Genomic DNA, 22,597 nt, shown 5'->3' on the forward strand with positions numbered 1-22,597 from the left:
TAAGCAACACCTGACCAAACAATACACGCATACAGTATTTCCTGTGTATTTGAAGCAAACCGCAGCCGGACAACGGAAATGCACATGCAGACAGATTCAGGACTTGCTACAGGGAATTTCCAGTACCACGGTTCCCACCGATTATTTAATACAACAGATGACATTAAATAGCTGCAGAATAACGAGGGCCAATGCTCTCTATTATTAAAAAGCATGAGGGTGAAAATCCTGCACTAAGGAAGTAACTGAAGCAGCAGGTCGGTGAACATGTTTGAAACACATTTGGTTTTCGTTAGAGGTCCTGTATGGTCAAAAATGTCAAAATGAAAGATTGGTGAGGGAGGAAATTTATTTTTCCCCCTTTGTGAGTAATTTTCTAAGGCATTTATCAGGCCTCAGTTAATTTCGCATTCTTGACTTCAACAAAAGTTGATGAGATGCTTAGTGTCTACTCATAAATAGAAACAATAATCTAAATATTTCCTAAATATCACAGTTCCACTGAAAGTTCATTCTTTTAGTACAATATCATGCCCAGAATATATACCAAGCTGTGCAATTATTCTCTAAGGATTCTTGCAGGACGGCTCATGCACCACTCATAAAAGTGTTTAATAGCTAATAATTCATATACTAAACCAATAATATATTTCTGTGCACATCCCCTAGGAATAAATCTCATTTTGACAAAAATGTTGAAAGACTTTTCGGCCAGACTGACCCCAGCAGGAAAAAAACCCTCACATGCCTTTACATTTGATCATGTGTTTATTCCCATGTGATTACATGAGCTATATGGGAAGGTGGGAAACATGGGTAGGTGCAATTCATCATGTTATGCCCTGAAATGTTATGCCCTGAAATTCAGGTAAACACGTGGCATGATGTGAACAAGATGTGATCCCACACTGCAAGGAAATTATGCATGCAAACAAAACCCTATACATAGAACATTGACATGCAAAAATAGGTTAAGATTGTGTTCACTGTGAAAACGTGCACTGGGTATGAAGTGTGTAAGAAACACTGTTGTAAGAGTCTACGTGTACACCTGCTGCATTGCATGCACATAAGTGGAACAGTGCAATAAATGTCAAGAAGGTACAAGTTGCAAGAAAGATACAGCTTGAGATTGATTATATTGATTATTTCTCCAGCTCGTGAACCTTGATCCATCTGAATACAATGAGCAGACTAGATGCATGTGCTTTACAACCCGGCTTAGCTTGCTATTTGAAGATTTGCCACTTTAACTTCACTTCACGCTTTCTTTCATTCTTGTTTTTTATCCCTCGATAAGATAAGATGATCCGAAAATTGTCTTAAAAGATAACACATCATTTTAATGCGTATATTGTCTTCTGTGGGTTTTTTCAAACAGCTCTGTTTCTTGAGCGCATTCTGTGCTAAGCGCGTCTCCAGCTGCGCGCGCGCTCGCATTCAGGCCCGCTTTGATCTCGTCGCCATGGTAGCGGCGCGAGGCGTCGAACAAACTACACGGGGCGCGAGGAGCAAGAAAGTCAGCGGTTTGATTAGTCATGGCGGAGGGAACTGAATCAGTATATAGATTCAATGTAATCTTACGCAATTTGGCATGAACTCATCCTTATTTTGTTTGGTTTTGTTGCTCAACATTTCCTGTTTCGCAGTGAGCTGCATATATCGTGCGCGCGCTTCTTCGCCCAGGCTCTAACACTGAAGTGCACTGACTTTTGGAAAAGTGAAAGTGATCGCCTTGAAGGATGTCGCACAGGTATGAAAATAACTCCCAGACCTATAATATATGTTAACATATGAATGAATGCATTGCTTTAATGTTGTATATAATGTGTATATAGATATATAAATGACTCAACATCCATTCATACCATATACTATATAAAACAATAGCCCAAAATGTGCATTCTTGCATGATTCTTAATTGTAAGAAAGAGAATTTTGTGCCAACCTGCTTGCAAACAAGTGAAAAAACTGCACTCTAAGACAGAGGTAGGTGTGGGTGAGTGTGTGGGGGGGCTTGATCGTATTCCAGTTCCAAATGTTGGCTCCAATGCCTTTCCCACAGTACTGTGAGTTGAATGAAGTGTATTGTCAGCTATATCCTGAACTGCACATCAACACACACATTAATGTGCACATATATGTGCAAGTGTAAAGGCCCAGGAATGACACTTCACAGATCGCTCCATCAGGAAAAGTTTTATTCCATTTATGGCCTAGCACTGCTGTCAACATATCATCTTTCACCGCATAAGTAGGATAGTAGGCTGTCCAGCTGTTTTGTTGCCTGCAAGTTAGGGAAATTGAAAGAAGAGAAAAAGTTTCCCGCCCAGATTTTATTGTAAATTTGGCTTTAGAATTGTCCTCCCAACCTCGACCTACAGCTGCACCCCAACCCCCCTACATACTCCCACTCAATGCACTCTCCTTTGATTTAGTCACTCCTACAACCAATGGCGCTTGACAGTGGTTTTGCCCACACTGAGACCCCACTGTATGGCCCCATCAGAATACGAAAAGAAGGTAGTTTCACCCTCACTCTGAACCCTTTCAGAGATGCACAAAAGGGACTCCCATGCACAGGAGGGTTAAAAGAAGGCAAAGGGGGCATTTACCACAGCAATGTGTATTCTATTTACAAGATTGAAATGAAAGAAACCAAGTGAAAGAACTTATCAGATTGTTTTATATTCCCAAAGCATGATCCACTTATTAGTATATACTCCTATTTGCTAATACTTCATAAAATATGTTCTCTTGGTTAATCAGGATTAGAAAAAAATACAGCCTGAGGGTTCTAACACTGCAGTTAAACTATCAATAAGCTCCCACAGGGCAGGTGATTTAGAGAGGTGTTGTTAGAGACGTTAGAATGTAATAAACTCTAGCGTGGTTCTCTTGAATGGGCCCAGGCCAGCATGTGCAAGGTGTAGGGTGAAAAAGAGTTATAAAGTGTTTCACATATCCAGAGACACCCCTGAGAATATATATCTTCACTCAAATTTTAGTTTATCAATTACCTTGTAGTTATAATGTTCACACTGTAAATTTATTACTTAGGCCTATCGCAGTTTATTGACTTATATATACTGACAACTCATTTCATATGAAATCAAGTGTTTGTTGCATGTATATTTGAACCTAAAAAAATGTAAAGTTTTATGCATTTGATTTCTAGCACAGATGCTTAAATCTTCTGCCATTAAACCAACCTTATTCTCTTGAGCATAAATTATTTCCAAAAAAAAAAGAAAGATATCTATTGGTTTTATTGTAACCAGAGTTGGAACCTTCAATTAAAGAGAACTGCTGCACAAGAATAGTTATCAGATTGATGTGGATTAGCATTTCAAAGTCTGTTATTACTCTTTCTTTTGTGCTCAGCTCTTATGGCAGAATGTGGGCAGATGCCCAGGGGGCCTTGCAGGATCTACTGCAAGACGAGATGCCTGCCATGCTTCCCCGTCCACAGAAAGATCCTTTTCAGGTCTTTCAGACTCTGGCTACTTTCTACCTGCGATACCTTCAGATCTTCCGGCGACTGGAGGCAGCCTACGACCAGATCGTGCACCCCCAGAAGATACGTGTGGTGCGCCATGTCCTGGAAGGAGTCATGGGGAGATTGGTGGAGCTGAAGAACGAGATGGTAGAGCTAGAGCTTTCTGAGTTTCACTACTTGGATGATGTGCTGCAGGACCTAAAGATGACACCTGTAAGTGCATGTACATTTTTTTGCACCTTTTGCAACACCATGTACAGAGAGTAATAAGCTAGAGCTGCAATTAGTCCATGAGAACATTTGCATACGAATCAACCAGGATTTCTCTATTCACTTCACACATGAAATGAGTTTCACTGTAGAAAAAAAAACTTCTGAATGAACATTGACCAGTCTTAATCCCAACACTATTCAAATTTAAATCTTTGATGTCATAGATTCTAGGGATAAAAACACTAGTCTAAACTGTAGTACATGTACTTATTTAAATTTGAGATTAGTTAAATCATCACACTACAATGTAGCATGTACTTAATTCTTTGCCTAAAATACTTTTAGTTTAATGCTTTGTCCAAAAAAAAACTCAGTCTTTGTGATTGGTAAGTACTACTTTGCAAATTAAATCCTTTTAAATGGATTAGAATTTTTCAGAAAGGTAAGTGTGACCATGTGACCCACATGACCTACACCAGCAATGCTCTGCAGTTTTCCACTGGCCAGTTGCCCTTTTGAGCTTTAATCTCAATGAAATCTTTTGTGCTTTTCACAGGAGGACTTGGAGGTTCCCATCCCACGCTATTTTTTGAGGGAAAGGATGAAAGCGATGAAAGAAAGAGAGAAAATGCTGGCTCACATTCTGGCGGAAAAAGGAAACATTGAACAGAAACCTGTGCGTATTAAACACTTATTCACTCCCAATACAATCACAGCCTACATATTTTTTCAGGTCAGAATGATTTTATCTGGAATAATGCAGACATACAAAATTACAGAGATTTCAATTTTGTCTTAGATCTACTTTAGAACTTTGTCTGGTTGATAACAAGCATAGTTTCCATACAGAATAATTGTTTTGCTGTTATTTTTTACATATTCCATATCAGCTGTAATAGAAGATTAATCTACATTTTCTGATCAATTATAATTAAAAAATTCCACAGCACTAATTATGAATTTTGAAAAACAATAACTATTTCCTGTTATAATTAATGGGGTTTTTATTATACAAAATGCAATACAAGACAAGGAGAACATAAGAAACACAAAACACAGTCTTTCAATAATCATTTCATTTATTAATTGAAACAACTTTATCTATAAAAATCTCCCCTTAATCCCAACAATTTCTTATACCTTTAGCAGTGCCAACAAGTACAAGCAAAAACTTTAGATAAGCAGAGATCAGTCTTTTAGATAAGCAGAGATCAGTCTGTGGTAGAAGTTTGGCCCACTTTTCTTGGCAGAATTGCTTTCATTTAGCCACATTGGATGACTTTAGATAGGAACTTCTCATTTAAGAGCCAGAACAATGACTTGTAGGAGTGAAATTGGTTTCCTATGAGTTATTCAGAGATGGATATGCTCTTGTGGTTCGGATTATTGACTTGCTGCTATTGCACTATAACTTCTGCTTATTGAGTGATAACTAATTATTATCCTATAGAATGTTCAGTTAGAGAGCAGAATTCTGTCAATTCTGTCAAAGGTTAATATCTCAATTTGGGGCATATCCCAGGGCCTGAAGCAAGGTATCTCAACACCATCAAATTCCCACCATCATGTTTGACTGACTGTTATGATGTTCTTATTGTGGAATGCTGCATTAGCTTTATGCCAGATGAATCGCATCAATGTCTTCCACAATGTTCTTCTTTGCGGCCTTCAGTCCACAGAACACGTTTCAGTGTATATACTAAATCTCCAAGCCAAACCTTTATATCCCTTTGAGTTAGCAGTGGTTGTCAAGCAAGATATGATGCTATATAGATATTTCTCTGGGTTCTTTTGTAATCTCCTAGATGAGTTGTTGGTTGGTCATGGAAGATTCTCCACTGTTTTATGTTTTCTCCATTTAAAGATAATTATTGGACCTAAACACAGATTAGGTGCATAAAGTAATGTGATATGAATGTCGTGATCAGGTGAGGTGACGTGGATAATGGGAGGTATGATCCTGTGACATATTCATCGCATCTCTTCAGGAATTTATTTTCTCAAAGCATAGTTTGCTTATTGCTGATGCCGCTTATTTCACAATACGTTCGATCATTGTTTGAAATGTATTATTATTGGTTCTGAGTAACTATGAAGGCATATTGTTTATTTTTTAAAGATTTATTATTGCTTTGGATAACTAATAAAGTGAATATTTTAACTTAAATAAAGATAGGATATTATATATTGGATATATTACAACTGCATTGTTATAAATTAAAAGATTGCATCAATTTGACAGTGGTATGTATTAAACTTAATGTAAGAGCTGAAACTCTAACAAAACAACCCTAATGACCAATCCTCACTTTCTGCAATGTTATATTATGTGTGTGGAATTTTAGGTTGCAGCAAACAATATGACTGTGGAGAGAGCAGTACGATTGCTGCAGGTGTGTGAACGTGCACGACAGGGACGTCTCAGAGCTCATTTTATGAAGGAGATCCGAGATGAGGAGAGGAAAAAACAACGTCAAGTGATCAACAGAACACTGGATCTCCATCTCTCAGCAACACTCATACAGAAGGTACTGTAAAATGCACTTAACAACCGGCACTGAAAAGCATGATATTGGGTTATGGATTGCTTCCATTCCATGAATTTGAATTCTGAACTAGACTTAAGTTTTTCAAAATGGAGATCATACACTATGATAATTTATGCAAAGAATAAAACACACAAGTGCCATGTTGTTGTATAAAAATTGCTCTTTTATTCCACTTATACCACAACAGTCCGCCAATTATTTAATGTACAGCACCAATGAGACAAGTTTGTTCCCATTATCACTTGCCAAGAACCCAGAACATGAAAAGTCCTTTCTTTTGAACAGTTTTACATGGCAAAATAATTACTTATTGCATCAGAGCACTGAGACTGGAGAATCCTTCCATAAATGTTAAATCTGTGGTTTAGACATCAAAACCCTACAAGTGATTACACACTTCCTTTTGTGACATTTTTATGTCAAAATGTTCTGCTATAAGCCTTTGACCGTGTGGAACATCCACCATGAACCCAAAAGTTGTTACTATACAAACACTAATCCAACTCTCGAATATTCAACAATTAAAAAATAAAGGCCCCAAATCAAACAAAATGTTACCTTTGTCATTTTTGCTAAATACAATTTACTAAATAAGAAGAACTAATGCAAAACAATAGTAATCTCAATAAATAACTCAATTTGTGCTAGATAAGGTCATATTTAATGCCTGGTAAAATGACTGTGCATATATAGTAATTTAAATTCCAAGATTTATAACAATTATGAAAGAAACCTGTCTTGTGTTAGATAAATGCTGAGTTATTAATGAGATGTTTAAAAATTGTTGAGAATGTACAGATTAAATGGAGTAAATTTATTGGTCCACACACAACTCTCATAACTTTGTTGTCATTCCGTCATAATAATTTCTCTGAGTAAATATAATGGCTAAGCTGTGCACTTTCTGTGCACTCATAAAAAAAAAATCATAAATACTCATGAGCATGTGAATCAGAAAAAAAAGGCTACTTTCAAGGCCAGAGTAAAAATATGACTGTAGTTCAACCTTAACCATGAACTCACATAATGTCCATCTGTCCTGTCATCACTCCTCACTTGCTCTACAGTCCTAAATCTATTCACCAGGGATTATGAATGCCATGTAATCACTCCCATAACATGAAAGATACATGCTCAAATCATGGGTGAGAATAATGTGCTTCTAGCTCTTTTGTTACTCCAGGAAGGATTAGCACCTGAGCACAGAGAAAAAGAGAGAGAAAGGACTTTAGGCATGCTTTTTCATTGTTCTAATCGTGTAATCTGAGTCGAGGTGCCTTGACGTATTTCTCAAAGCATGTGTCCTTCAGACGCTGAACATAATGTTAAACAGATAGCCTTAAAGAGATAGTAGATATGATTGAGGAGTTGTAAGGATTTGTGCAGTTGCGTGAGAAGCCTACAAAGCAACATGTGACGGAACAGACTTTTCAACAAAACACCACGGTTTACTTTTATCTCTCATGGCGGTTACTACATATTCGGTATTTGAGCTACCTTAGTCAGCGTTGTATGCATTTTCTTCAGTACTGTTAGAATATGCAAAGTGATTTACCAGCTTTAGAGAGCCTAATCTCCACATTGTTTGCCTTCTCATTCTCTTCTGTTTGGGCTCAGAAATCCTGGAGACGTAATCTCTTTTATCCAGCCAGCCCTAATTATTGGGCTGGCATCATCTTTGCCCTCACGCAGAGGCAGGAAACTCTTCAGGATAAATTAAATTCTTTGCCTCTGTCTGTGAGCCAAAACCAAAATCTTCGGATTATTTGTCTTGAGGCCGAATACAGCACAGAGCGCCTCTGCTCTCATTCTTAGCATTTGTACCGCATTAAAACCGAATTCTCCACTTGCGATTACACAATAATCATGACCTATTCCATTCCATTGCACCAGAACTATTCAATAGTGTGCCTGTTACTCAATAAAGTAACACAAAGTCTTTTGTTTAAAAAAATGGTGTTATGTTGGTCTCCAGGCTCTTTCTTATTCAGACATTCTGGTAATCTAAGAAGTGCGCATTGTGAATGTGTTCCTTTGTAGACATGGCGAGGCAACTGGCAGAGGAAGAGGACTGAGAAAGAACGTCTGGAGGAAATGATATTTTTGGGAATGGTTGGTATCAGGAAGCACTGCCAATGCACCGTTTATAGAAAACATTTCCTTTTTCTTCTAGATTAAAGCTGTTTTCCAGTTATCTAAGGAAATTTTATTTATCCAGGTCATTTTGAATAGCTACTTGTCAGAAGACAAGGCAAAAGCAGTTAATGTAATTGCATCACTCATCTAATGGCCCGTATCATTAATTAAGATCCAAAAGATTTACACCTACCAGAAATTGGATATGAGACTTAACATTTTTGCATCATTATTCCCAGATAGACCCCCAACTTTCAACACCCAGCTCTGCCCAGCAACGAGCAAAGCATATAGAAAGCAGCAGGCATCGGATGCAGGAACAGCATGAAGCAGAGTACCAACAGGCCCTGATCAATATTAAGAGTCTGTTCGCTTGTTAGATGGACCAGACATAAAGGAAACACTCCAGGATCAAATACGCCAATGGTTCTTTGAATGCCGGTAAATTGTTGCTTTTGATTTTCATGACCCACACACTCAGTGTATGCCCAAATATACTGATGATGTTATTTAAAACATAATAAAAATGTTATAATTGGTTCAAATCAACCCAATCACTTGGCTGTCAGACCATCACAGTATCATGTATGCATACTTAACAATTATTGACACCTAGAGAACATTTTACACATGTTTTTGAAAACATTAGAAACATGTTTTTGGGAAATGGGAGAAAATCGGGAAAATCAGATAAACAAAATGGAGAACACACAAAACTCCACACTGAGAAAAACCCAGGCTCAGGACTAAACCATGAATCGTAGACTTATAAGGCTGCTTAAGATAGCCCTTGTACCACTGTGCCACCAAGTGTTAATAATTAAGAATTTACAATTGTATATAACAGAGCAAAACTGTAAAATAGCACGCAGTGTTGCTGCATTGCAGCTCTAGGGTCTGTCTGGATTTCCTTGGGGTTCTCCAGTTTCCTGTAAACTCCAAAATACATACCAGTAGAGGAACTGTCTATGTGAAATTGCCTATAGGGGTGTGGGTATGTATCTCCTTTTGGTTATTAAGGGCTAGTTTTGGATTTTGGTGTCAGTGTGTGTGTGCATGTGTGTGCATAAAGAAAAAAGATAGCTGCAGGAAACAGAATGTATTCATACTTTCCATACCTGACACAGATAATAATAAAGCGGTTACTGAGGATGAAGGATGTGATATAATTTTCACAACAGCAATTTGATATAATGACATCCCCAAAGCTGGTATATCATTTCGTTTCATTAAGCAATGATTCAAAATGTGTAAACATTTTTCTAATTGATAATTGATTAATCTATGATTAAATATGTCATATTTATGATTTTTTCTATTTATTTCACTCCTTGCTTTTTAGATCAGTGCAACAATCAGTTTAAACCACTTAGTGCAAAGCACTGAAAAAACATGAGCTAAACATTATTGTGTGAAGATAATACCGTATATTGGTTTCAGAACCTAATTACTTATTGTTAATTGTTAGGACTCTACAATGCCTTTTTTAGTAGATCTGTAGCTTTACATTTCTAATAAACTGTTGTTTCAAACCCTCATAGCCCCTGTCTCCTGTAGCTAATCCACTAATTTGTCCGCATGCTCCAGTGCTCTTCATTCAAAAGGGATTTGCGTTTCATCCCTGCCCAGGCCATGCATTATCTTGCTCCAATTGTGGTGCGCATTCCTCACTTGTTTTGTCTTTGGCTCTTTTGCTTGGAGGCTGGAATGTTATCCATAGTGGCAGCAGCCTCATTTAGCATTTATGCTAGGCTAAAGCTTGTTCCTGGTCAGCTCGTGCAGGCAATTCAGCATTGGGCCGAGGTGATTAGCACATTCCAGGCTGAGTTACGGCCAGCCACCGAATGTTGTTGCCCATTAGTGTAGAAACTAAGGTCATAAGTCATCTCTGTTAGACCCCGCAGGGAAGCTTGGTCTCTATGGGCCTTTCGAGGCACGCCATCCGCAATGACCTTTCTGGACTTGAAGCGCTTATACAAGCAATGTATTTGTGACTCTGGGTCAGGTGAAGCGTGTTGGCATGGTATTGGTTTTCAGGCAACGATGAAGGGAGTTGGAGTCAAACCGTTTGGCAGATGGCGGACTACTAAACACATGACTGGAATAGGAAAAGTTTAATGCATGAAAGACTGTCACTTGTATACAAGGTCATATGTGACATCATGCCGGGAATCTTAGCGGCCAAAGGCAGCTCAGAGCTGAGTGCAACTGTTGGAATCTTTTTTTGAGCAGAGACAGTTGAGTTAAAAAGTTAACATTTGAGTTACTGGGAATTTGTTGTTTATAACTAACACTGGTTATGTTTATAAAGATTTGAATTTAATAAGTAAGAAGTAAAGCACAATGTGGTATGTAACAAAGTTGTTTATTTTCCAACATCATGGCACAAAGTCTTTGTTACTTTTAAACCACAGGAATTTGGTAACGATTACAGATTTTTCTGTATTCTGTAAACGATTTTTCATTTATAAATGAACATGTCACACTCTGTATTCGTATAACGTTAATTATTAAGGTATGCAAGCAAGACAAGTTAGTTTTCACATGTTTTTATTAATATGTTAATTCCTATAAAATCTTCTCCTTTATCATGAAGATAATAGGACAATGAAGTGACATGTTGTTGAAAAACAGGAAAGTGCAATCTCCTCTGTCCTTGGGCTAAGGGAGTCTAAGGTCGTTTTTGTTTGCCACACTCGCCACGGTTTATCAGGGATAAATGCACACCATTCACCTTGACCGTTGATTTTTGTAAAGCTGCTTTGAGACAATGTCTGTTGTGAAAAGCGCTATAGAAATAAACTTGACTTGACTTGACTTGATTTGACTTGGGCTAAAACTATAGCTGTATGTCTTCTTGTCACTAAGCACTCATAACCGAGACTTCTACTGTAAATGTTACTTCTAATGTAAAATATTTCTTCACAGAAAACATCAGCATATGGAACATGCTTTTTAATTATCCTTGCATTATTAATGCATTTATTAAACTTTCTTTCGGCTTCTCCTATTAGGGGTCGCCACAGCAGACCATCCGCATGTTTGATTTGGCACATGTTTTTACGCTGGATGCCCTTCCTAATGCAACCCTCCCCATTTATCCGGGCTTGGGACCGGCACTAAGGCTTGTGCAACTCTAATGGCTGGGGTTGGTTCCCTGACCGGGGATCGAACCCGGGCTGCAGAATCATGTGTAGCTTCAACCATAGAAGTCTATGTGAATTAGCCATTAATATATAAATAATATACAAATTATAGTGAGCACAAGAGCTGTTGCCACAGAAAAATAATAAATTTGAGTCAAGCATTCAACAGAATTTTGGCATAAAATGTTAAAATTGGCAAAATATGCATAGAGTCTTAGAGATACAGTGCTGTGAAAAAGTATTGTCCTGAATGTATTTATTTATTTTTGCATATTTCTCACACTTATTCAGATCATACAATTTTTTTTTTAACATTGCACAAAGATAACCCAGGTAAGTACAAAATGCCGTTTTTATTTGATGGATTCATTTATTAAGGAAAAAAAGTTGTCCAAACCTGCCTGGCCCTATTTAAAAAAATAATTGACCTGACTAAATCTTAAAATAACTGTGATTAACCACTATTTTTAGAACGCTGAGTTAAATTTCACTTGCCACACAAAAGCCTTCTCTAGGTTACGAATGTAACCCTGGTGGAATGAGACGCTGCATCAACAACGCTTTCGGAATGCTTTTGCGTAACCATGCTCCGAATCACATGTGTAATCTGTCAAATGGACGACCAGGAATCTGTAAGAACACATGCGGTGGAGACGGCGTTAGCTTCAGGAGTGAAGGAAGCGCTCACAGGGATGCAGGGAGTGTGGCATGGAGACGCAGGTCAAGTTCCTGAAAGGGAATGTCTCTAGGTTACGTATGTAACCCTGATTCCCTGAGGGATTTAGACGTTGCACCGTTCCGTTTGACAGATTACATACATGATTCAGAGCATGGTTACGTTTTGGGAACGAGTGTCCAATACTGCCAGACTGACAAATCCCTGCCTAGTGTGGATGGGCACAGCTAGGTTGAAGGACAAATAGGCCAGGAGTGGCACTAAGGTCAAGGCTGTAGGACCTGAGGTAGGTCAGCGGGGTGGGCCAGCCAGAGGCCACCACACTCCTAGTGGAGTGTGCTCTAACCCCGAAAAAAGCGGGAAGACCAGAGAACTCATAAGAGGAGTGGATAGCATCCACAATCCATCTACTGAGGGTCTGCTTATTGGCAGGAAACCGCTTTTTATATGGACCATAGCAGACAAACAGCTGGTCCGACTTTCTCTACATGGCAGTTCTGTGGACCTATGTTAAGCTTCTCCTGGTTGGGGGTTCCCAATGCGGGACCCTGTAACAAGAACCCCGGATCTCTCCATATATCTAAAGCCCATAAGACTGGCTGCGTGACCTTAATTGTGCGGAGTGTGTTGCCCTTTTGGGAGAACCCTCTGTCCCTGACCCACCACTGTAGGGGTCACATGGAAAGAAGGCCAAGTGGCACCACATTTTTATGCAGCTGCCATCAGACCCTGCAGTTTATGAAACTGCTTTACAGTGAGTAGCTGGCCTTCACTCACGCTCTTGACAGCCGTGAGTATAGATTTGACTTGTGCTGGAGACAATCCGGACTATCTGTCTAGTGGAGTGACCTTCCCTAAAAAAGTGTTTACTTCCTGTTTTATGACCAGAGCCTGCTTGGGTCCCACCAGAGTGGGACACACCCTGTTGAACCGGGGAGGATGAGACTTAAATTAAATGGAGTAGCCTCTTTCTACTGTGCGCAGGACCCATTAAGATACGTCTGGCAGGTGTTTTCAGGCTGTCAGATAATCTCCTAAGGGAACCAGTTTCTCAAGACAGGACTCTAGTATGCTCTGCAGCTGCCCTAGGGGCCTCCTGAGAGGCAACAAGCCCCCCAATCCTCTACGTTCCCGGGCTGAAATTGAGGGAGGCACTTGCTGGAGATTGCTGTGAGATGCCGAGGAAGGGCGGGCACCATGTACTGAGGTGTACTGAGGTGCCCCCACAGCGGTGTCCCATAAACTGTCAAAGTTTCCTGGCCAAAGCCCTCCTATTGGAGATGACGGTCCTCAGATCCGCCAGCTCCTTGGGTCTCGGCCTAGAATGCAGGGGTAGTGCGAGTGGCAACGCTTCTTTTCTGGTCCCCACAATGCCCACTTGAGCTGGGCTGGGGCTGCGCCCGCCGAGCAACCCCATCAGAGTGGCGAGGGGCGTAACGCTGGAACAGCGCCGATTGCTTCTTCGCTTTTCTGGAACCGATGACTGTATTCACAGTGTTGCCAAACAGGCCAGTGGGGACTACAGGGCGTCCAAAAGAAAAGCTCTGTCCCGGTAAGGTGCCTCTCTGTGGCTTCCAGGGCTGACATGGACCATGGGACAGCCCTAGGTGGCCTTGAGAGCTAGGTCTGTGGCGGTTGTAGCTCTCAGACATTGTTAGCACCCATAATAGATCTTTCATCCAGCTCCTGTAGCAGGTCAGCCTTATAAGCCAACAGCACTGCCATAGTGAGAAGGCAGCCAGCGGCTTGACCCGCTGCCTTTTAAGCCTTGCCCACCGAGGCCGAGGAAGTCCAAAGGGGCTTGGTGGGCAGTGCTAGGGCCTTAAGAGATGATGCAGCACCTGTGAAGATATAGCCAGTCAGCCCGAGGCATTGTCCCATAACCACGCTCTTTCAGACCCACTACATTAGTTTAGAGAGAGACATTGGGACTGAAGAGACATTGGGACTGAAAATCCTCTGCCAGATGACCTCAGTCGTCGCTTTACCTCGGTGGAAGTGGGGCCAGAACCACGAGGTGCCCGACTTGAAAAACACTCTATAAGAGCGGCGCGTTCACATGGGCATGCGGCAGCAATTGGAGCAGCCGGTTCCCCCGAGAGCCGACTAACCATGCTCTGATCTCAAGCAAGCAACACACACAAAGCTGGAAAGATTGCTTGTTATTCATTTTTTACATTTTTACTGCACCTTAAATTTCAGAAGTAGAACAGACACACACAGAGTGAACAAACAGAAGCTAGCATTGTCTCCACCGCATGTGCTGCATAGCTTCCTGGTCCAGCGCAGTGACGTCATGCAGTTTCGTTGGACAGATTATAATGTGATTCAGAGCGTGGTCACGTGGAAACTCCTGAAAGGGAACTGATTACTGACAGACCTGTTTAAAAAAGAAACCACTTAAATAGAACCTGTCTGACAAAGTAAAACACCCTAAAAGATCTAAAAAACAACAACACATCATGCTGTGATCTAAAGAAATTAAAAAACATTTGAGAAACAAATGAGAATCAGTCTGAAAAGAGTTACAAAGCCATTTCTAAGGCTTTGTGACTCCAGCAAACTTCGTGAGAGCCTTTAAACCTTTGTTTATTTAAAAAATCTGACCTTGGACCTGATTTGGGACACAACCTAATTTAGGGTGAGCATCTTGAACCTGAGTCTTAACCTGTACTCAAGTTTATGTTCAGCCAAAATTCATAAACTCATAATTATTAAACTTATTGTACAGGTAATTTCAAAAGTAATCGGAAATACCACATGTGCATAAAAATGTAAACCATTATCTATTATTTTTGTAAAGCATAAATTAATCAAATAATTTTTCAGAAATCTGTTGAGAGATAGATGCTTAACAATGACCTTATATTCCTTATTGGTGTCCAGTATATACCAGCATGTAACCTACAGGTATTATTGGTTAGCATCTGCTAGACATAACCAATAGAAAGCAACTGATTAACATTAGAGACCCATAGGTACCATTAGAGTTTCCATTAAAACTAATACAATTCCCATTATCACCATTAAAATCATTACAGATTTTATAAAGGTTTCTATTCTTCTCTACTAATCAGGTCCTCTAATTTAGAGCAGCCAGACTTTCATTCAATTCAATTCAATTTATTTTTATTTGTATAGCACTTTTAACTTTGGACATTGTCTCAAAGCAGCTTGACACCGATAAAGCACTAATAAAAGAGTGTATAAGTTTGTCCCTAATCAGCAAGCTGTGGAAAGGAAAAACTCCCTGAGATGGCATTAGGAAGAAACCTTTAGAAGAGGCAGACTCAATGTCCATATATTACAGTTCACTGTTATGGTGTGCAGAAATAGAAGAACTAATGCAACAAACTGTATTAGTCAAGGTACAACTGGATTTTGTCAAAAGGGCACATATAGGACAAACTAGAATCTGATGTTGGATTAAACAAGACTGATGCCTTATATACGAACTCACACACTGCTTGTCTTCTGGACATTTCCATCTGTACACTATAGCATGGTGGTGAGAGCTTCATTCAGTGGAACTCTTTTTCATAAGTAGATACTGGGAAGCTTTGTGTGTTAGCACAAAAGAAAAAGAGATTAATTACCAGAGACATTATTGAGAAAATCCTGTTCCACAGTACTCAAAAGCTCAGAATGGGGTGAAGGTTTGCCTCATAACATAACAATGACCTCAAACGTGCAGCTAAGATATGGCAAAAGTGCCTGAAGGCCTCAGCCAGAGCTTGGACTTGAACCTGGCTGAATATTTCTGCAAGACCTGAAAAATGTCATACCCTGAGGCTTCTAGCTGAGAGAAGTAGTTAATGAGAAATGGGAAAAGATCCCCAAAAACAGACATGGCACGTTTGCTGCTTCATAGTCATGATTATTTTAAGGCAGGTCATTAACCAAAGCAATGAGTAAAGGGTTTGAATACTTTGTATAAATGTAATACGTCAGGCTTTTATTAGTCAAAACCCTGTGGTGGATGAAGTACACCAGTCCTCTTTTGGAAGAAAAAAAAAGCTAAAGTAATGCTTTATCATTTCTACTACAGAAAAAGTACAAAAGTACTAATGAATGAACTTATATATCAAAAGAAAAAGTATTGCTATTGGGGAACTATGTTTTAATCATTAATGCATTTAAATGTTCCATTACTTTGTGCACCAATCCTTTATAATGATATAGTTTTCTATTGTTACAGGCATGCAATGAGAGAATACCTACTCCATGCATGTAGGGTTTACTATTTTAAAAATCAAAAGTAGCGATGAACCACATGTTTTTTGAAATGTAATAAAGTAAGATTTATTACTTAATAAGTACTACTTAATAAGTACTACTTATTTACTATCCTAAAAATACTTGAAAAATGTACTTAATTACAATAACTGAGTAAAACTCCTTAATGTTAACTGTCAAAACCTAATGAGCAGGTTGCTGGAAATAAAATAAAATAAAAAACAGAGAAAAGAGAATTTCTTTTGAAACAAAACTGTAACATCACAAAAAAGGATCAAATGAAGAGTCATGAATGCTTTCTGAAGGATTAGTAGATTAGTTTGTTAGTCAGTATTCTTACACTGTTAAATATCTAGATTTCACTTTAATTTAAAATATGCCAAATGTAGTTCATGCTCAACTTGAAGCTATGAGGTAAGGTACATTTGATTAAAGCGTTTTGTTCTTGCACTGCTTGAAAGTTTATCCATGGTTCAAATCAATAATACCACAAATAGATCACTTTACTTCGTGGAAAAATGAATCCAGTTATTGATCCAGCCACTGCTGAGCAAATCCAGTCGAGCTCATTTATATGTCCTCCAGCTGTGACCCTGCTCCGGGTATGTGACGTGAGGTGTATCCAGTCTGCTTCTGATTAATTTAAGCAGAAGTGAGAACCTAGACTGACATTTTTAGCCTGCTACTCTAAACCTACTCTAAATCCCCTGAGCACCATAGTTAGATCTGGTTAACATAACCTCGTCATATGAGAGGTTCTCAGTTTCGATATGTGACCAATTCGTGATTGTCCCTAGCTTTTTGCTTTTTGTTTTATTGATTTAATAGAAAGTGAAGAAAGGAAGCCAATTTTTTTTTCATTCTGGAAAATCTTTGGGTTAATTTTATTATAAGCTCTGAGTTCGATTTTTTTTTCCATAATGCGAGGTTAATCGGAGAAGACCTCTCTTTACAAATGGAATGAGTAATTAAAATGATTACTTATTGCATATGATGTTGATGTTGAACACAGACATTTTCTTTGAGACAAAAATCTTTGCTGTCTTTTGGGTATATGGCTGGCTTTCTGAAAAGGGGCCCAAGTAAAAAAGAAAAATTGGGGTTAATTGCATTACTTAGACTGGGCACTGGGATTCAATTTTTTCCTGGGATTTCATGGGAGTTTAGGGATTTAATGGAGGCTAATTAGAAGAGGCCTTTTCTTATTTTTGTAATTAGAATGTTCACTTAGAGGTTAGAGTTTATCGTGAATATAACAAGTGACCATTTTCTCAGATGGTTTCAGTAAAATTGATCGAAAACAGGAACAGAAAAACCTTTGTCAGTACTGATGAATGCATGGTTTTATGGTGAATGTTTTTGCTTAGTGTTTGTTAAGTAGCTAGTATGTTTAAAAAAACCTAATCTCTGTTTTTTTGCTGCAGAGATGCCACTGGAAAGTTTCCTGATTTCCCAAGCATTGAGGATGGAGGATCATCTTCCATATTTGCCCAGAGGACACCAGAGGAGGTCACACACACAAACGCACACACAATTATCATCTCCATAACAACAGGACTTAATATAGGACATGGAAAGTGATCCGTAAGCTATTCAGAACTTTTGTATATAATTAATTATTAATATTCAGTTCTAAGAGTAGAGGTATTATTAGATCTACAGAAACATTACAATTTGAAGAGATTTAATCTGACATCTCCCAGTGTGGGTGTAATACAAGTTTATTTAAGTCCATTACTTATCGTGCAGGTTGCTGCTGAGCTAGCTGCAAAAGAACAAGAGAAGGAGAAGAAGAAGTCCAAGGGGAAGAAAGATAAAAATACTGTAAAGGAAAAAAAGAAAGACAAGAAGGGGAAGACTAAAGGCAAAGTGGGGAAAGCTGATACAGCGGTAAGGTCAAGAACTAAAGAAAAAATGATGAAGAATGAAAAGAATAAATGGCACAAGCTTTAAAAAAAGAACAAAAGCTCTGATTATGATTCCATATAAAAGAGTTTGATCCTGCTGATTTTGTTCGTGGATTAATGTTGACTGCTTTTAGTGGTCATGACAAATTGAGCAGTCAGGAATCCCCAAGCCCAAATTACACAGCTGGCATTTTCATGCTCAATGGGAGAGCATTTACTTTTCCCCTTTTTAGAACGTTTTTCCCAAAGTCTCCTTTCGTCACCGTAGTAACCTCACTGGTTTAAATGATTTGAATTCAAATGAACTGAAGTCCTTTTTCACTTCTCCCTTTTTTACACCAAAAGGTTAATGTCTATTAAACTTTAGTGAACCTATTGTGGGAAAAGTTTATCGGTCATTATATTATTTTTTAGCATCTGTACTGTACAATTAACTGCACAATAAACTTCTCAAGTAAATCTACTAGTCCAGAGATAACAATGCCTTTCTAGCCGTTACTTTTATCACAGTTCGTTCAGGTATGGCGGATTGTTGCCATAGGATTCCAGTAGTACAATTCCAGCTGTGTACAAAACGGAACACAATTATCATGTGGTGCTCTCACGCACAGCTAAATGCATATAAAATACTAGGCTTAAAGGAAAGAATGTTAATTATTTAGCCTGAGGCTGGGATGAAGGATGGTCGAGGATGTTTATTCTTGGAGCTGTTTCAGGAAATATCTTTGACTCCAACAAGGCGTGTCTCCAGTGTCCTGCTCTGTCCCGATAACCTGTTACCCTGTTCATTCTTACACTTTCCTCGATAAATTTTGCATGTCCTTTAGAGCAAGGACATATTCGGCGTTTCTAATGTTTTCTGGTTATGTACAGTGGACAGTTATATATAAATCGCATGCATACATATATTCTTGTTCAGTACTTCTCATTGAAATCGATGTCACTCAATTATCAACAATAGAAACAATTTGTGGAAGTTTTATTTTCCACATTACCAAAGAATTGTCTTTTTGATAACTGTACTTCACTTTCCTTTTTAAATCCTCCATTTTTTTAATCCAAAGAGAACAATTGATGGATATGTATAAAGATTTTATATAAGGTTAAAAAAAATACAATTCCTCTTCCTTTAGCTTAAATGGTGCTTTTTGAGCATGTGTGTTATATTTATATGTTTATGTATTATATAAACTGCATTCTTTGTTTTGCAGCTGTCATATTATTTCTTTCTCCCAAGCAGATAAAAACATTTCAGTATATTTGTGCAGCATAAACCAGTATCTGCTGATGCAGAATCTGACCACTGGCAGCCCACAAAACATCAAATTTTTTTTAGTTTACTGAAGCTGTGATTTATCATGCAATCTAAACATTTTAAGTGCTCTAAGTCCACTTCTATTGCATCTACAAGTGTTCTTTCTTGGAACACTGAATCCTGACTGTTGTACAAATGCCGTTGGTGGGTAACTGCAAGCAGCAAGCATTACAAATACCCACTTAAAGTGATTGCTGCCTGCAGTTATAGAATAGCTCCTTTGTTCTGGCTCTGGTTAATAAGAGCACCTGCTATTCTCATTACGGAACTGAGCTACTGATACCTGCAGCGGACTGATGTGAAAGGTCAAATTTGAGCCTCTTCAAAAATCGGCACTTCCTGCTGAAAGCTGAATGGGTCATTAAAGGGAATTTTCGTCAAACCTTGCATAGTTAGTCCATGAAGTTAGCTTTGAATTTTAGTAACTTTTAAAAGTTGTGGCTGTGAGAACCGTAATGTGGTTCTATATTACTGTTAACTAGCTACAACACAAATGCCAAATGGGAGCCACTGTGTTTAATACAAAACAGCATCAGGAAAGAACATAACAGTTGGTCTAGACTGGGTTCACTCAATTTTTAGTACCCTTACACAGCTGTCTGAATTTCATTAAACTTAAACCAGTAATTTGTTTGCACGCTAGGCAAACTTTATGCTCCTGTAGGAATGCCTGCTGGATCATAAGGAAATGCCCTGCCTTATGCCATGACCACTTCCATACATCACTCCGGTGTATTATATAGTACTTAAGATTCTTCTTTATTCCCAGACAGATTTCTGTGTCTGTTGGGGCCCATTAACCACTAATGGTGAAATGTGTTTAAAGCAGAGCAGTCATAAAACAAAGTGTGTCAGGGTGCCTATTTTCCTTGCAAAAACAACGCTGCTCCTGAACGGAGACACGCTCCACAACCCGGCTGCGTGCAAACCCACAAAACAAACATTTGTCCGAGTGTGTGGGGACGACGATTAGTTTTTAATGTGCGACCCCCAACTGGGGGAAGGAAAACATGAGCAGTTGTAAATCACACTCACAGAATTACGCCCTGCTCCCCTACCAGTGATCGACATCATTAACCCAGCACTCTGGGTATCACACTGCACCGGAGTATAGTACCCCGGCTTTGATCTCTGCTCCTTTAAGCAGAAGTATCCATAACTTGCCTTGAAATGTCCCCAATAACTCTCAAAGGCCTTTTGTATTTCTGAAGTTAGGTTTCAACACACCATGCAGGGGGTAATGGATGAAAATATCTGCAATACAGAGAGCGCTTGTGTTTTTTACAGGAAGAGGAGGAGAAGGGATGGAAGATGAGCCCCAGTAACTTTCTGCCAACTGTGGTTCAAGGAACTAAGATATACCAAGGTGAGTGATGGAAATACATGGGTATACAGTACAGAAAGGGTATACAGTTTATAGGCCATAAAAATTCTGTACTTGTTTCTACTTGTTTCTACATTGTAGCTTTACTTACTGGCCATTGTATCAGGTCTACTACCTTAAATATACAGTAAGCACCATTTATAGTGTGAATATTAGTCAACTTTACCACATTCATCCAAAACAAAGGAAACACCAAACGGGTAAGATATCATTTGAATGCGATATTGCATCAGGATCCTGTTGAGTACAGCTTGGTCTGAGCAGCTATTGGCTGCCAAAACGAAAACAGGCCTGGCCAAGGTTGTGGAAAGGAAACAGTTTCTGAATGACTAATACAAAATCTACAAAGTAAACAAGCTATTTGTAAAGCTAATGACACAAGAGTAAGACCATTAGATAATGTTGTTTTTATTTATTTTTATTTACTGATCAATTTAGAAATAAGGAATCTGAAAAAGAATTTATAAACTGGCATAAATGATCTACCAGTTTGACCAAGCTCAGTCTGTGTTTTGGCAGCTGGACAGACATAGCTGGATTTTTTCATAGTGACAGCAGTGTGGTAGTGTTGCTGGGATTTACTAGCCGCTTTATTAGACACACCTACCCTGTTTTCTTTTTTATCTATAGCTCATTTTTTCCATGCACAGTGTGTGCTAATACTCTAGGCCTTTATCTGTGTCATTTTCCTATCACAGTCCTGCAAGTTAAATAGTTTTTGCTCAGTGGACTGTTTAAAGCCTGGCTTTAAGGTGTCCAAAAATATGCCTAATATACTCACACTACTGCAAAACACATTTTCATATCAGCGGTAGGATTGTGCTGAAATTGGCCCACCACACAAATAACTGGTCAGCTGTCCACTGATCAACAGGGGGGAAGGGGGGACTGAGACATTGTAAGTAGCAACAGATGGGACACAGTCAGCAAACTGTGTACCAGCAATGTGAGCCAATATTGTAGGTTTTCTTGAAGTGGATATTGAGTATAAAATATATTGCTTGAATAATGCCACAGTTAGTTTAGCTGAATTGCCTTAGTGTGTGAATAAGTGTACATTTATGTATGTTTGTGTTCATGGTGACTTGCAATGGATTTGTGAACCAACCAGTGTTAGTTCCCATTTTGACCCAAAGTCTCTGGATTTTAAGTGACCCTGAACAGGTCCAGTGATTACTGAAGAATAATTAATGTATAAATTAACAAACTTGTGCCATTTGTCTTGTGTAAATAAAGTCAACATTCAGCAGCAACCCAGAATTATATGTGCAAGGGGTCACTAGGTGAGCATATCACTAAGTCTACAATGCATCACAGTACCCACTGATGATAGGGCTGTAGTCAGAGATAGAAAAAGAGGCAGTCGAAACATGTTAAAAGCCTATCACACTTGATAAGTACTAGGCATTTGGACATTGTGACTGGACTCTGTATCTCCTAACACTTATACCAGTTTACCAGAAGACACCTGTTTATTCAAGCCTCAAGTGTTAAAACTTCTGGAAATACTCTAAAATTCACAGGAATACATCATGT

At 38.8% G+C, this 22,597-nt stretch overlaps 1 protein-coding gene across 1 annotated transcript in view; it reads left to right on the forward strand.

The window, feature by feature from the left end:
- Positions 1 to 1,462: 1,462 nt before the first annotated feature.
- iqca1 (IQ motif containing with AAA domain 1) overlaps positions 1,463 to 22,597 on the forward strand; it is a 50,665-nt gene continuing 29,530 nt past the window's right edge. Inside the window, 10 exon segments of the mRNA XM_046847493.1 lie at positions 1,463 to 1,753; positions 3,385 to 3,712; positions 4,269 to 4,388; positions 6,058 to 6,240; positions 8,302 to 8,373; positions 8,637 to 8,760; positions 8,763 to 8,838; positions 17,880 to 17,964; positions 18,205 to 18,345; positions 20,965 to 21,043. Coding sequence (XP_046703449.1) covers positions 1,743 to 1,753; positions 3,385 to 3,712; positions 4,269 to 4,388; positions 6,058 to 6,240; positions 8,302 to 8,373; positions 8,637 to 8,760; positions 8,763 to 8,838; positions 17,880 to 17,964; positions 18,205 to 18,345; positions 20,965 to 21,043 — 1,219 coding nt within the window. The 5' untranslated portion in view covers positions 1,463 to 1,742.

The sequence above is a fragment of the Silurus meridionalis genome, chromosome 1, assembly GCF_014805685.1.
Source record: "Silurus meridionalis isolate SWU-2019-XX chromosome 1, ASM1480568v1, whole genome shotgun sequence".
In the NCBI taxonomy this organism is placed as follows: Eukaryota; Metazoa; Chordata; class Actinopteri; order Siluriformes; family Siluridae; genus Silurus; species Silurus meridionalis.